The sequence below is a fragment of the Pantherophis guttatus genome, chromosome 3 (assembly GCF_059756535.1).
Source record: "Pantherophis guttatus breed Tessera chromosome 3, ASM5975653v1, whole genome shotgun sequence".
Lineage (NCBI taxonomy): Eukaryota > Metazoa > Chordata > Lepidosauria > Squamata > Colubridae > Pantherophis > Pantherophis guttatus.
The window spans coordinates 102,043,256-102,058,388 of record NC_142065.1 but is presented as its reverse complement, the minus strand read 5'-3'; the positions used below and the strand labels follow the sequence as shown (position 1 = coordinate 102,058,388).

The following is a 15,133-nucleotide window of genomic DNA, read 5'->3' as shown; positions in this document are numbered from 1 at the left end:
AAAGCAGAAATGTTTCCCCTTTTGCATTTGAGCATCCAAGAAGGGACAGGAAAGGAGAAAGGGAAAGAGGAAAAACAAAGAAAAAGATGGGAAGATGGGAAGAGAGCAAGGAAGGAAAAAGGGAAGAAGGGAAGTAAGAAGAAAGGAGAATGAAGAGGGAAGGAAAAAGAAGAAAACAAAGGAAGGAAAGAAGTAAGTCCTGCCTTAGGACTTGGCCAGCAGCAGCCCTGCTGCCTTTTTGCCATTCCTTGTCTCCTCCTCCTGTCCTCTCCTGGTGGTCTCCCATTCTATCATTGAGGATGCTTTGGTTACAAAGCCAGGTCTCCTCCCATGGAGAGGGAATGGGCCTCCCTCTGACCCACACACCATGAGCAACATGGCCAAGGAGAGCGTGAACAGCAGCAGCAGCCTCGAGGAGGAGGTAAGCGCAGCCTTGCACCCCCTCGGGGAAGTGGGACTGGGCTGGGCTGTGGGGTCCTGGTGCCCTGGGAGCTCGAGGGTCAGGCTGGGCGCTTGCCCTCCGCTGCTTAGGGCTCTGGACAGCCTGCACCACTGTTTGGGGATTCATGTGGCATAAGAGGGACAACGAGGCTCCTCTGGAGGACAAGGGTTTGGCGCTCTCCCTGGTCTTGTCTTCCTCCGCTGGAGACAATGGACCCCCCCTGCCCCACCCAGGCACCACAGGTGCCCACCTGACACGAGTGATGTCAAGCTGGCCACGACCATCCCAGCCACACACACACCCCAAGTTCAAAAACAACCCTAATGCGGGTCTCAATGACACCCCTGCTCTAAAGGAATGCAAATGATTAGCTGTCTGCAAGGAATATATTGTAAATCCATTCCCCACCATCCAGACAGAGCTGAAGAAGCTTCTTGGATGAGAAGGGGAAACATCTTCAATGAAAAACAAAGTCCAGTTGCCTCTTGAAAAAAGCTTTGGGACAACCATGACCTGGATGACTTTCAAAATGTTTAAGAGAGCACTTTGTTATGTATACAGAATAAATGAACCTCAAGAAAATTCTGGGTGAAGATTTAAATGCACTTGAAATGAGTCTACTGCAGATTTGAATAATAATATTCTCTTAGAGGGGAAATCTCCACAAGGGCTTCAATATATAGCTGAATAAAACCAATAATTATATCTGGGCTTCGGCAAAGTTAATAGTATTCTATATCCTTGAAGGAGTTAATTAATCCAACAGGAGGATTTTATGTTGCCATGTAAAACAATCACTATACTGCTTTTATATACTGTACATTCAAGCTTATATGCTAAGCCTGTGTTGGAAGAAATCTCCTTCTAGGTTCTGCTCCAAGTGGGGAAACAGACACTGGAAACGTGGAGACTGCTTGGAAAGATGGTTTAATGGTGGACAGGATCACATGGCTTGAGTTCCTGAACAGAAAAGGGGCAGATACAGCGAGTTTTTCAGGTTTTATGCTCTCTCTGGCTTTGAACTTTGGGGCCCAGAAAGAGTACTCTGATTGGTTGTCAGACTCCCAGGGGGTGGGGGTCTTGCTGGCTGATGGTCGCATGTGCTTCCCAGGTCACGTGTGGTGAGTTTCTGCTGCTATTGTGTAGAGAGCTAATCCTATCTTTGTTGGATCTTTGGCAATTCCTACTATGGCTCTGCCTGAAGGAGGTAGATCTTTGTTATGTAGAATAGACTGGCCCAGGCCTTAATGGCCCATTGACAAAGGGTGGGGGGCAGGAAGGTGGGAGCTGCTTTGTCTGTAAAATATGCTTCTCCATTTCTCATCCAGGGAAATATAATATTCTGCCTTTTTCATATTTCCTAAAATACTTCACTCTTCCAGGAAAGGGGTGGGTGCTAACTTCTTACACCTGCACCCTCAGTTTTCCTTATAAATTAAGCTACCACTATGGTTCCTACTCCCCAACTTGCAATCATGTATGAAGCAATTACTTCATGAACCTGTGAAATAGTCTTTGACCCATAAGGCTTTACTGTTATTTGTTTAAGGTGCCCCAAGTATTGTGTTTGCTAAGACAAATGAGATCCCTTCCGGGAGATTCCCGCTTAAAGAGTACAATATTATCAATAGGTTTGTATGATGACCTCTTAGCATGTCATCTATCGTCTGTTCATTACCCCAAAGAGAAGCTTTTTATAATCCTTTTTATTTTTATGTGATTTCCACGAACGAACACATTATACACAACTCCCATTCGGAAAACCTGTACACGCCGTTCCCCTATATACATTGCAATTCTATGTCTTCCCACGGGAGGCGCTGTGGTTCTCGCGCTTCCGCAGAGACATTCTTCGAAACTAGACCGTTAGTCGTGCAGTTTAGCTCTGCGCAAGCGTAAATCCGCCGCCATCTTGAGGATGTGCTGAGAACGGGAATCTGCGAGAGGGGCCTGAGTGCAGCGAACGACTTTCTGCACTGCCTCGCCTTCCTCGAGACAAAGTGTTCAGGATCAGACCAGACCAGGTTCGGTTGTGTCTATTAAAAAAAAAAAAAACCTTAAGCATATGTATTTTTGCGCAATGGGGCAGTGTGTTTCCGGATGTAAACCCCATAAAATTTAGGGAAGGAGTGCGCAGACGCGACAAGCGCGGCCCGAATGCGCGTGTGCGGAGGGAAGAGGGAACGGGCTAACGGGGAAGAGCATGCGCAGTAGAGCTGCTCGGTTGAGAGGGAAACGCAGCCCTTTTTCCACAGAGGTGGGAATAACAGCAGCTGCCACTCTTCAGATGCGTTAGGCTACAACTTGCATTGAATGTGGTGCTGTCAAACCGCTTTGGGTTGTTCAGCATCTCTCAAGCTGAGCGGGAAAAGGTCAATTAATCCATCTGAGGTTTAACAAACCTCGCTTGCTGCGTTAAAAGAAGAATAAGCCTACCTAGAAGGGATTTCACTACAAGGTGCGCATCTCCATTCGATTGAGACCAAGATTTGAGTTAAGCAAATAAAGGGAATAGAAGGAGTATTTTAACTCGAATGGGAAAATACTGTTTTCCTGAGATTACAAGGCCCCTTTCCTAGTATCTGAAATAGCAGCTAACAAAAACAGTGGGAAATGGGCTTGTTGGGTGGGTAATATGTCCTACCTGTAAGGATTTTTTAGTGTTCCGTTTTAAAATTATTTCTGATATAAAAGTGAGTTATAAAGTGGTAGAGATATTTGTTGGTAACAGGAAAATACATGATTAATAAATAATACGTATAAGAACCAGAAGGCTATGATTTCCTATATTTACTTGGAATTGAATGTGTATGCATGTGAGAGAATACACAACTAATTATTTTTAAGTAAAACTCCTGAACTTGTCCTGTGACCAGCTATTGTTGTATATTCCATTTGTGCAGAGGCTTGTCTCTGTACAAATACATTGGCAATCTAATGCTTTCTACTTTTACTCCATAGGCTCTGTCTACCTCAAGCTGTTTCTGTCATGGGGGATGTGAAGAATTTCCTATATGCTTGGTGTGGCAAGCGAAAAATCACCATTGCTTATGAGATCCGTGCTGTGGGCAACAAGAACAGGCAGAAATTTGTGTGTGAGGTGAGCATTGAGCACTGCCCAGAATAATTATTCACCAGCTCCCTTCACAAAAATTTGTCTACATTTTCTAAATTTATATTACATACAGAACTACAATATATGGCTTAGCCAGAAATAAAGGGACCAAGACTTACAAATGAAATATATTTATTTAGATACAAGCCAGTCCAGGTTAAACCCTTGTTTGATTCCTGTATTTCAAGGAGACTTAAGCATGTATTTAGCTTTCTTAGTTAAATTAATAATGCTAAAAATGATTTACCTACATAAATTATGCCCTTATTACTTAATTCAAATCCCATTGCTCCTCCAATTGGACCTTAAGGTGGCTTGCAAAATGAAACAAAAATATCTAAAGTATAATAAAACAGCTAAAACATTTAAATGATATACCATCTGTTACTTAGAAAAATTAATTTAGAGGGAAGGTTTTTTTTTATATATATTTGCGTCATGACTGGAACTTGCTGGAAAGAAAACAAAGGTAGAGACTTGGGTCGTAATGGAAAACAATCAGAACCTGTAAGAACCTGGGTAAGAGCAACAGTACATATTGCTACTACTCTCATTTGAATTGCACGTTTCATGTCAAATTAACCATGGGAGCTGCAAATACAAATCCTGCTGTAGGATTTGCTATTTGATCAAGGTTGCTTTAAGAAGACTTGCAAAGCTATGTTAATTGCATTTTGTTCTGAACTTATTCAACAAGCATGTTGCTGAAGTTATTTAGCAATATATTTATATTTATAATAGGTTCGTGTGACAGGCTTCAACTATATTGGTATGGGCAATTCCACCAACAAGAAAGATGCTCAGACCAATGCTGCAAGAGACTTCCTTAATTATCTTGTTCGTGTGAATGAAATCAAAAGTGAAGAAATTCCAGCTTTTGGAGTGAGTGTTACTACCACCTGCAGAATATGTGTTATATTTTATCATGTATGATGCTTATGGTTTGTTTGTTTTTTGCACTATTTTGTTGTCTGGGGAAGAGAAGCAGTATTTTTTATTAATAACAGTATTTGAAACTTTTTTTCAAAATGTGTTTTAAGAGAAACCATATTTGGAAGTCACAATTTTTTTCTTTTTTTGCATTGTTCTAAGGAACTTGCTTTATATCCTTCATTTCAGATGCTGAATATTTTGATTTATACAAAATTTATTTTGAAAAGAAAAAGAGAAGACACTATTGGGAGGGAGAGGGGCATTTATTCAGATTTTTTTTGTCTAGAATTCTGTGAAATTTATCCATTATATATGCATTCATGATTAGAGGCCTGAGATTTCATGAAGCACATTTTAAACATTGAAAAATGTCAACCTTTTAAAATCAAGTTAAAGGATACATTCTATCTGGTGGGGGTGGGAACCAACAGATTTGTAACACAGTCATGTATAGAAATGCAGTTGTACATGCACCTTTGTTTTGTAGCAGTAAACCTGACTTATATAGTAATTCTACTTGAGAGTACGTCAGGCTTGAAAATATACTCTTAGTAGTACAGGTTGCAATTTTACAGAGTTTTTGATCATGCTTAGGCAGGAGCAGTGGGTACGCCTACTGAAGGTGCCTCTGGAGCAGATGTTGGAGACGGACCTGATGCTCCTTTGGGAGGGCCAGTTCCCCCTCATTTGGCTCTCAAATCAGAAACAAGTAAGTCGTTCAACCTCTGCACGCTCAATACATTGTTTATTACCAAACAAATTAAAATGGTGTTTATTAGGCAATGGAAGTTCAGTCTCATCCACCAATGTTCCAACATAATTAACTGACTTATTTGCTTTTTTATACTTAATCTGGATTCACATAGTTCTTGACAAAATATTTTTCAGTATTTGTAAAACTTGTGTTTTTCTTCAATAAAAACCTGTTTCAAATGTCAAATATTCTGCATTTTTTTTATTAAATTTATTCACCACCCATCTCACTGTCACAACTCTGAGCATCTTATACTACATAAGACTATAGTATAAAAGATTAAAACAGTGAGACAAATAGATTAAAATTAACAAGAAATGATGATGGTTTTAATTTAATTTTATATATTTCTATGGCTTATTCATTTTATTTTTAAGTTGTTATACCCTGCTTTACAACTCTCCAAACATTAGGAAATATGGTAAAAAAAAATTGTAGAAAAAGCCAAAATAATTATTTTTTCCTTCATTTTTTCCTAATCTACCGTATTTTTCGGAGTATAAGACGCACCTTTTTCCCCCAAAAAAGAGGGTGAAAATGTGGGTGCATCTTATACTCCAAATGTAGCCCTGCCCAGCTACTCAAACAGAGGTTTCAGAGGCTGAAAAAGCATCAGAAAAGAAGCCCCAGAAAAGAAGCCCACAAACAGAGCTTCAGAAAAAAAGCCTACAAACAGAGCTTCAGATAAAAAGCCTACAAACAGAGCTTCAGAGGCTTTTTTTCTGGAGTTTTGGAGGCTTTCAGAGGCAGAAAGAAAGTTTTTTCTGAAATAGAGTTTCAGAAGTTTCAGAGGCAGAAAAAAAAAGCAAGGCACAGAGCTCACAACCAAGGAACCTGTTGCTAAAATTCACCTCTGGGAATAGCTGATTGGGGGTATTCCGGGAGGCCGATCTACCTGCCAAACAGCTTTTTTCTTATTTTCCTCCCCAAAAATTAAGGTACGTCTTATACTCCGGTGCGTGTTATACTCTGAAAAATATGGAAAATTCCTGAAATACCTGTTCTTGGAATTAGGAAAAAGCTGGAATTTATAATCATAAATAAATCAAAATAAGCATCTATTTATATTTGGCATTTATTCTTTCACACTTAAAGCAAGTAATTTCAAAAGTTAGAGTTAACCAACTTTAAATACATTGGCAATTGAGAGAATGAACCCTCTTTTTCCTTTCCCCAGACATAAGCTACAATTCCTGTTTGTTCTTGTTTATTATGAGTCATTAAGATAAATGAAAAAAGATTTTCTAGTTGTCACTGTCCCCACATCTGTTGAATTTGATGTTATAATCAATCTTGAAAGCTGCTCAGAAAGTGAATGTCCATTATTCTGTTTACTAATAAGGGTGTGTATTGTCAGTTTCAAATGAAGCTTATTCGGGAAGGACAAAGACAGGTTCAGACATTTATATTAAAACTTATCTGCATCACAGATGTTAATGCTCTTAGTAACCATGTTTTTTTCCCTCCTACTGATAGTTGCTGATGCTACTTATACTGAAACAGCAGTTGGAAATTCTGGCTATGGTGGAGCTCAGTGGGACCGTGGCGCTAACTTGAACGATTATTATTCCCGGAAGGAAGAACAGGAGGTCCAAGCTGTAAGGTTTTTTTTCTCAAAAACTTATTAACCAAGCTCAATTTTCATTATAAAGAATTGTTTGTCAACAGTGCTATCATTTTCTTATTTAAGTAAAACAAGATAATGATGCAAGACTAGCATACTTTAGCACAGATATAATCCTATAGTTAAGTATATATATATTATGCTATATATAATCATGCTAACATTTTGACAGTTTTACTTTGATTAACTTAGTTATTTGGTTATAATGTTTAGTTATTCTTTTGCTAATCAAATCTGTAATAATGTATCTGAATTGTAATACAATAATGCTGTACATTCTAGGAAATAAGATTCAAAGGGTTCCTATTGCTATCTGTTCAGAGTTCTCCAAGTAAGAACATAACTTTTTGAAGCACTAAATCTTACATTTTCTGGGAATAATACACTTGGTTATCAGAAAATACAATTAAGTGTTAAAAGATCTTTTTTACAGTAGCATGTAATCAAATTAATTTGATTAATAGTAGTGTTTGTAACAATCTAAAGTTAATTGTTTCTTGCTACTAGACTTTGGAGTCAGAAGAAATTGATTTAAATGCTGGCCTTCATGGAAATTGGACTTTGGAGAATGCTAAAGCCCGTCTGAATCAGTTTTTCCAAAAGGAGAAAATCCAAGGCGAATATAAATACACTCAAGTGGGACCTGATCACAACAGGTTTGGTAGCTTTTTTTTTTCCATAAAGGTGATGTCATTGAAAAACATTTTCCTTGTTAATAGCTGGTTGTATGCTCTTCATATCTAAATAAAGAGATACCTAAATGCCATACCTATGGCACGGGTGCCACAGGTGGCACACGGAGCCATATTGGTGGGCACACGAGTGTTGCCCTAGCTCAGCTCCAGCACGCATGCGCACGCTGGCCAACTGATTTTCAGGCCTTCCGGTCCCACCAGAAGTTGGGAAACTGGCTGTTTCTGGCCTCCAGAAGGCCTCCAGGGGGGATGGGGAAGGCTGTTTTTGCCCTCCCCAGGCTCCTAGAAAGCCTCTGGAGTCTGGGGAGGGGGAAAAACGGGCCCACCGGGCCATCACATGCCAAAAGCAGGGAAGTGTGGGGGAGTCACGTGTGCATGAGCGGGAGAGCGGGGCGCATTGAATTATGGATGTGGGTACCCGCACCCGCGACCCCCCCCGCGACCCCCGCTTTTGACACGCAACAGCAAAAATGTTAGCCATCACTGCCTTAATGGTTTAACAGAGTAATTAGGCATGGGCTGTTCCATTTAAATGGTCTAAACAATGTAACCAATGGTTATTATTTCTTGCCCTCTTTCCTTGAATTTGGAAATAGTTTTCAATCATTTTGTAGTACTTAGTTCTGTCTCACAATCTATATATTCCAATCATACAGTATCTTATTAAATTTGAAAAGCAGAAAATCCTGGGAATAATGTTTGCTAACGGGATGATGTGTGAAAAAATTCAGTACCATGCCTGTTCTTAAAATCTGAATTACAATTGGAATAAAAGCTCATGGGAGAATGTTACTGGGCTCTTAAAGGAGTAGGGAAGATAAAAATTACTTGTAGAAAGCTAGTGTATGCACACCAAAGCAGTTCAAATTTGCATTTGTTTTACATGCCTGATGTTTATTTTAATCCCATTTGTTTGGAGATGCAGTTACTTTCATGTAATCCCAGAAGAGGTTTATAATATAAAGTGGCTTGCCAGTCAAACCTTGATATTTGCAGTGTGTTTGACATCTAATTGATATTGCAAAGTTCCTTACAATATTAAATAAAGCTGTAGTAGTAAATGTATTATTGAGTAAATATATAATAGGCTGATAAAGAAATAATTCTCTCTCCTCTATCTCTGCCTTCAGTTTTTCTTCCTGTTCCTACCTGTCCTTCAAACATCCAAAATTAACCAAGGTGAAGCTATTCACCTTCTAATAACTTCATAAATTAATCTTAGTTTTGTTGGTATCTCAATCGTATTTTTTTCATGAACATTACTCTAAAAAAAAATCTAGTTAAACATTTGCTTTTACATGATATATACCTTCTAAAATGAAATATAGCTCTCTGAATACTGAACAAGAAAATAGAGCTGCACATAGCTTTGGATTCAATATTCAAAAAGGAAAAGAAATGAGGAGAAAAGCTACCAAGGCTTCTAATGCCTTCCTAGTTTGACTCCAACAAATGATAGATGATGCCTGATGTAGTTTGATATGTAAATTCAGAGGTTAGATTCAATTTCTGATTTGAAATACTTCATGTCATTTCCCTTTCAACATCCATAAAAGATAGTTCTTTGTGCAGTTGTTGTATACTACCAGGATTATCATATTTATTAATAGTAGTGTTGCTTTATGTTTATCATCAGTCTGACATTCAGAAGTGAACTAGCTGAGACGTTTCCCATTCCCAGTTTGTCCAGAAAAATGCACTTGCCTAATTTCTTCATAAAATTGCCATTTTAGACTTTCTCCTCTATAGCTCTTGAAGTTCTGCTGTTATGTTTTTTCCCCAAGTACAAGCTTTATTTAATATTTACTTGGTGAAGATGGAGGCATGGATGACAGTATGTTTCTCGGTCTGTTTGCTGTTTTCCCAAGAGCATTCCAGGGTGTAGAATTTGTTACTCCCAGGAAGGCTTGGATGGATTTCTTGTATCTTTAAAGAAGAAAATTGTGTTAAAAACATCTAAATAAATAAACACACTATGAGATACCCAGTTTTTTAGGCATAAATTGGCATAGTTTTAAAAAGAAGAATAACGAATGTACTGTCAGTTATATCAAACCTGTGTAATTTTGTCTGGGATAAAAAGCTCTTAGAAGATAAATTCCCGTGGAATTGCAGTGTTTAATATGTTTCTGCCAAGTACTGTATCCCTTTTTTCCCCCATTTTCTTTTTAAAGTAATGATGTGAGGTTTTTAAAATAAACAAACAGAGATTTTTTTCCCCAAAACACTCACTCTCAGCGTCTTTCCTAGTAACTGACAGTAGCTGAAATGGATTCATCTGGATATGGGGGGAAAGTGAAGGGGGTGGTACATTGAAATGGTACATTTAAACAAATCAATTTCTTAATTTGGAAATTAATAATATTGAAATATTAATATTTAAAAGGTATTAATAATATCTTTTAAGCTTCAGAACTTACACCGAAGGTACAAAATTGGCACATATGTTTAGGATTAAATTCCACTAAACACACCCAAACTTTATTTTGTTGCTTTTTGATCTAGATTTGATACAACCTTCTTAAGCCTTGGGTTCTTGTGCTTCTTTTCATCTTTTCTGCTCTTTCAGGTACCAGAGATTGTAGTCTTCTATTTCCCAATTAACTAGAATTCTCTGTTATACCCAGAATCAAAGTCTGTTTACCTTAAATTGGTGGCTTTGTGATTCTGAAAACCCAAAATGAATCATTTTTGTGCAGTCCTGTTTTTTTTTTTCATCAATCACAATTCAAACTGACAGAAATTCACATTAATGAATAACTGGTTAATTGAAAACTGGTAGTTAGTACTTTGAATTTCTTCCTATATGCATGGGGTGGTAGAAAGAGCATATATGCTCAAGGCTCCAGTAGGTTGGTTGTGCAATAAATATTTAAAAAATTGATTAGTATTGTATTAATTACTAAGTTACTAATTAGTTTATTTCATGAAATAGAGGGAATTATTTTGTAGAAATACAGTCATGGAGATTTCCCTGTTCCACATAATGGAACAGAATAGGTACTTAATTACATACATAATTATGTTGGTGAATGTGTAAATCTGTGATTGGAAGCTAGTATAAAGGTATTTTTAAAAAACCTAAACACATTTCCCTGTTGCACAAAATCAATTTTCCACCAGGAAAAGGACTTCAGTAGTAATTCAATATAAATTCTATGCTGAATGGGGTGGCAACTGCGACACCAGAGATTTTTGCTTGTTCACACATGTGCTGCTGCTTAGGCTGTACTAAGCAATCACATGGGACTCTATTGTAAACTGATTTCTGGTGTCGTTGTTCCCCCCCAGGTGGAGGAAACGAATTGAGTGCTGAATTTAAGCCTGGCTGAGAAACATACTGACATCGGTGTCATTAATGAAAGGGTGGCTGTTTGTCCCTGAGAGCCAGTGGTCTTCTGATTCATGAAGCCGCTGTGCCTGAAGGTCAGTTCATTGGTGGCTTAGGAAGGAGCTAAGAATAAACTTAGTATCATCTAGTTTGTTTTTTTGTCTGCAGTGAAATAACTAATATATATTGACATAGCTTTACATATAACTTACTTTTCTTACAATATAATAGGAGTACTTGACGCATTACAATTATTATTTTATCTTTAAAAATAATCTGTGGAGATTGTCTCTGCAAGATTTTAAATCTAGTTATCTCTGCAAAACCTGTCTAAATTCATATCACTTCCAGAAGAAATGCTCAGAATGATCAGTCTAGCTCCTGTGATATTGAGTATCTGATCTCAAGCTTCTTTAGCAGTCCTAGAATGTTTAAAATTAAATGTATTTCCTTAGAATAACTAGTAGCCTGTTTGTATGCATGTTTATGTAGCTAGAAATATCTGCTGAGTAAATGCTGAGCAAATGATTTAAAAAGCATATGCCGTAAATACTTGTAGATAAGCTAAGAGTTTTAGGTGCCAAAATGCACCCAAACTCTCCGTTCAGTTTATCAGTGGATGGGCTTATGAATGAGTATATACAGTAATGTTTTTTAAAAGTATGCATTTGATTAATTGATTGGTTTGATTTGATTTCTATGGCCATCCATCTCAACAAATGACACTGGGTAGCATAAATATAAAAACAAATTTAAAATAATTAAAGCAATACAAAAATATATGGCACCAAGTAAAACTATAACCATGGATGTTAATACAACCAAGAAATGCGGCCCCAGGCCTGGGCACACAGCCAAGTCTTCATGACCTTACAAAAGGCTAGCAAGGTCTGGGTCTTCCTGATCTCTGAAGGGAGAATGTTTCAGAGGACAGGGGCTACGGTGGAGAAGGCATGTCTCCTGGTCCCTGACAACTGGTATTCATTGGCTGATGGGACCCATAACACGCTCAATCTGCCAGATTGACATGTAGAAATGACCGGGAGAAGACAGTCCCTTAGGTAACCCGCCTTGAAGCCATGAAAGGTTTTAAAGGTGATAACCAGCACTTTGAATTACACCTGGAAGCATACTGGTGTTACATGTGTTGAATATTTGACACCATTTAATACCTGTGCACTTGTCGATGAGAAGGTCGGCAGTTCAGTTCGAATCCCTAGCGCCATGTGACGAGGTGAGCTCCCATTACTTCTCCCAGCTTCTGCCAACCTAGCAGTTTGAAAGCACGTAAAAAATGCAAGTAGAAAAATAGGGACCACCTTTGGTGGGAAGCTAACAGCTCTCCATGCGCTTTCAGCGTTGAGTCATGCCAGCCACATGACCATGGAGATGTCTTCGAACAGAGCTAGCTTTTCATCTTAGAAACGGAGATGCCCCTAGAACCGGAAACGACTAGCATGCATGTGCGGGGGAACCTTTACCTTTACCTTACTACCTGTGCAGTTGCATTCTGCACTATTTGAAACCTCTGAACGCTTTTCTTTTCTTTTTTTTTATAAACCTCTGAATGTTTTTCAAGAGCAGCCCCATGTAGAACTCATTGCAACAATCCAGATGAGAGATCGCGAGGGCATGAGTGTGAGCAAAGACTCCCAGTGTAGGAATGGGTGCAACTGGCGCACAACTCTAAGATGTGCAAAGGCCCTCCTAGCCATTGCTACCTCCTGATGTTATCGCAAGAGCTGGAAGTACAAGAGGACCCCCAGATTATGCACCAGGTCCATCTGGGGCAGTACCACCCTCTCCAGGACTGTCTGTATATCCCATATATAGTCATTGCTAAGCCCATTTGTGGATAAACAAACCCTTGAATGTTTAACCAACATACCATGAAAAATATGCTACCCAAAGATAACCCATTTGTGAAAATTGGGGTTGATTCATCTGCAGATGGCTGATTTTTATGGTATTTTGGTTAAACATTTGAGGATCAGATTATTTGTTTGAACATTAATGCATGTAATAAGCATAGTAGAACCTTGTTCACTAAAATGTTTAGGTAAAATTATCACTATAAATTTATTTTACCAAATAAGAGTATTCCTAACTGATCGGATCCTAAAACAGACTGAAATAATCACATCAAGTTTCCCAGTTTCCCCCCAAATAAGACATCCCCTGATAATAAGCCCAATCAAGCTTTTGAGCACATGGCGATAAGGCCAAGCGCTTATTTCAGGGTTCAAAAAAATATAAGACAGTCTTATTTTGGGGAAATACAGTATTTGTTTTAATTGTTTTATTGGAAGCAAGTTCCAAATTTGAGCATATATTCCTTGGACATCTTGTTAATGATGTATTGCCTTTATAGAAAGAAAGGTATGTATCTAGCCAGTTTGATCATATATTGGCTCCCCTAAGGCAGAGGCAAGCAGAATTCTAGTCAAGCATTTGTAATGTGATCTGGGCCTTTGGTGACTTGCTGATTTATTTAGTCTGCAGAAAGAATCCAATAAAATTCAATCCAAAATAAAATTTTATTTTGCATGAATTCTTTAATCCTGGTTACATATTCATTTAAGAGCTTCATGGTTCATCTGTTAAACTTTATCATAGCTCCCAAGAAAAACAGTTTACAGATTCTAAATTCTTTCAGCAGTATATTAACCCCTAAGGCATGACGGGAATTGTACATGCTTGGAAAAACTACTATCTAGTGTTGCTTCAGGGTAGAATTATTTTAAAATGTGAATTCTAATTCAGTGTGTGAATATTTGAATATTAATGGATTTTATCACAGCATTTTGTTAGACAACTATGTTGGAAATCCCTTGTTTGATTCCTCAGAACTAAAGCACTAATGCTGCCTTCTTTGAATGTGTTGCAGGAGCTTCATTGCAGAAATGACTATTTATGTCAAACAGCTGGGCAGAAGTAAGTCCTTACTGGAAATGAACATCATCTCATAATATGTCAATCCAATTTAAAAGAATTCTTTTCCATTTAGAGAAATTAGTGAGCCTGAATTGATTCAGTATACTGGAATGCTTCTTGTTGATTAGGAGTTTGCAATCAGAGAACTTCCAGACTGTGAAATACCCTTTCCCCGCACCCCCATCACCTGGAGTTGTCATTATACACAGCTGACAAAATTCCTATCTATATAGTTACTAAAAATACTATAGCTATATCACAATTTAAATACAACATTCCTAAAAATTTCTGTTATGTGTAAAATTTCAGAGTTCACACATGGATGACTTTTAGGCAGTTGTGACTATGTTGTGTTTTAACTTTTTCATTCTAAAGCAGTTTCTTAAGCTTGGTATTTTCTAGATATGTGGACTTCAAATCCCAAAATTTCATGGCCAGCATGGCCATTGATGATAATTCTGAGAGCTGAAGTCTACGCACCTGGAAGTTGCCACAGTTGGGAAACAGGTTTCTAAAGCAAAGGAATAAAAGGATCGCCTTTGGTTAATCGCTCTCAGAGGTAGCATTCCTCTATTTCAGGAATCTTTGCTCGTGAGCATGGCTCAAATAAAAAGCTGGCAGCACAATCCTGTGCGCTTTCTTTGGTCAGACAGCTCTATCATTTAAGCATCATTGAAGCTTATTCTGGACAAACCAAGAAGAAGGAAGGTGAATCGGTGAGTTTTGCAGATAAGATTCTGTAACTGGTTCATTAGTACATATTGTTTGACTTGCTTATGATCCAATTTGAGAATAAAGTAGTCCTGGAAAGCAGGATACAAAGAAAAATACACACAAGTGGTCCTTGGGTTATGACAGCAATTGGGCTGGAATTACTTTTCCTAAGGGATCTAGTTATAAAGCTCAATGTCATGTAATTGCACTGCTTAGCAATAGTAAGCTTGGTTGGCATCGTCACTCCCAGGACCATGTGGGTCGTTAAGTGGGCAGGAATTTCAAGCAAGGTGTAGGCAGATGTTATGGTGCATGGGTGCACCAACTGAAGCAGTGGAGGGGCAGATTACATGCAGATTGAGGAAGATGCATACTACAGAATGTGGTGGCGCCATAGAGTATGAGATCCGTTACTCCATAGCAGGTTTCTTGGGAGAAAAAGCAGCAGGAACAACTTATTATATAACTTTCCCTGCTGACTTCCCATTGACTTTGCTTGTGGGAAGCTGGCAGAGAAGAAGGCAGCATATTGTGAACTGGACAACCACATAACAGTCACATGACCACTGGCATGCTCCAACAGGACCAGTC

General features: G+C 38.4%; 1 protein-coding gene across 3 annotated transcripts in view; it reads left to right on the top strand.

Moving 5' to 3' along the window:
- The first annotated feature begins 1,558 nt into the window (after nt 1–1,558).
- Nucleotides 1,559–15,133, top strand: part of DHX9 (DExH-box helicase 9) — a 34,075-nt gene continuing 20,500 nt past the window's right edge. Inside the window, exons 1-8 of one of the 3 annotated variants that reach the window (XM_034409647.3) lie at nt 1,559–2,466; nt 3,404–3,542; nt 4,299–4,439; nt 5,085–5,199; nt 6,721–6,842; nt 7,376–7,524; nt 13,782–13,828; nt 14,408–14,544. In XM_034409647.3, coding sequence (XP_034265538.2) covers nt 3,432–3,542; nt 4,299–4,439; nt 5,085–5,199; nt 6,721–6,842; nt 7,376–7,524; nt 13,782–13,828; nt 14,408–14,544 — 822 coding nt within the window. In that variant the 5' untranslated portion in view covers nt 1,559–2,466; nt 3,404–3,431. Of the gene's footprint in view, nt 2,901–3,403; nt 3,543–4,298; nt 4,440–5,084; nt 5,200–6,720; nt 6,843–7,375; nt 7,525–10,854; nt 10,990–13,781; nt 13,829–14,407; nt 14,545–15,133 lie in introns of those variants that run through there. The other 2 variants (XM_034409648.3, XM_034409649.3) reach the window with 2 other exon arrangements.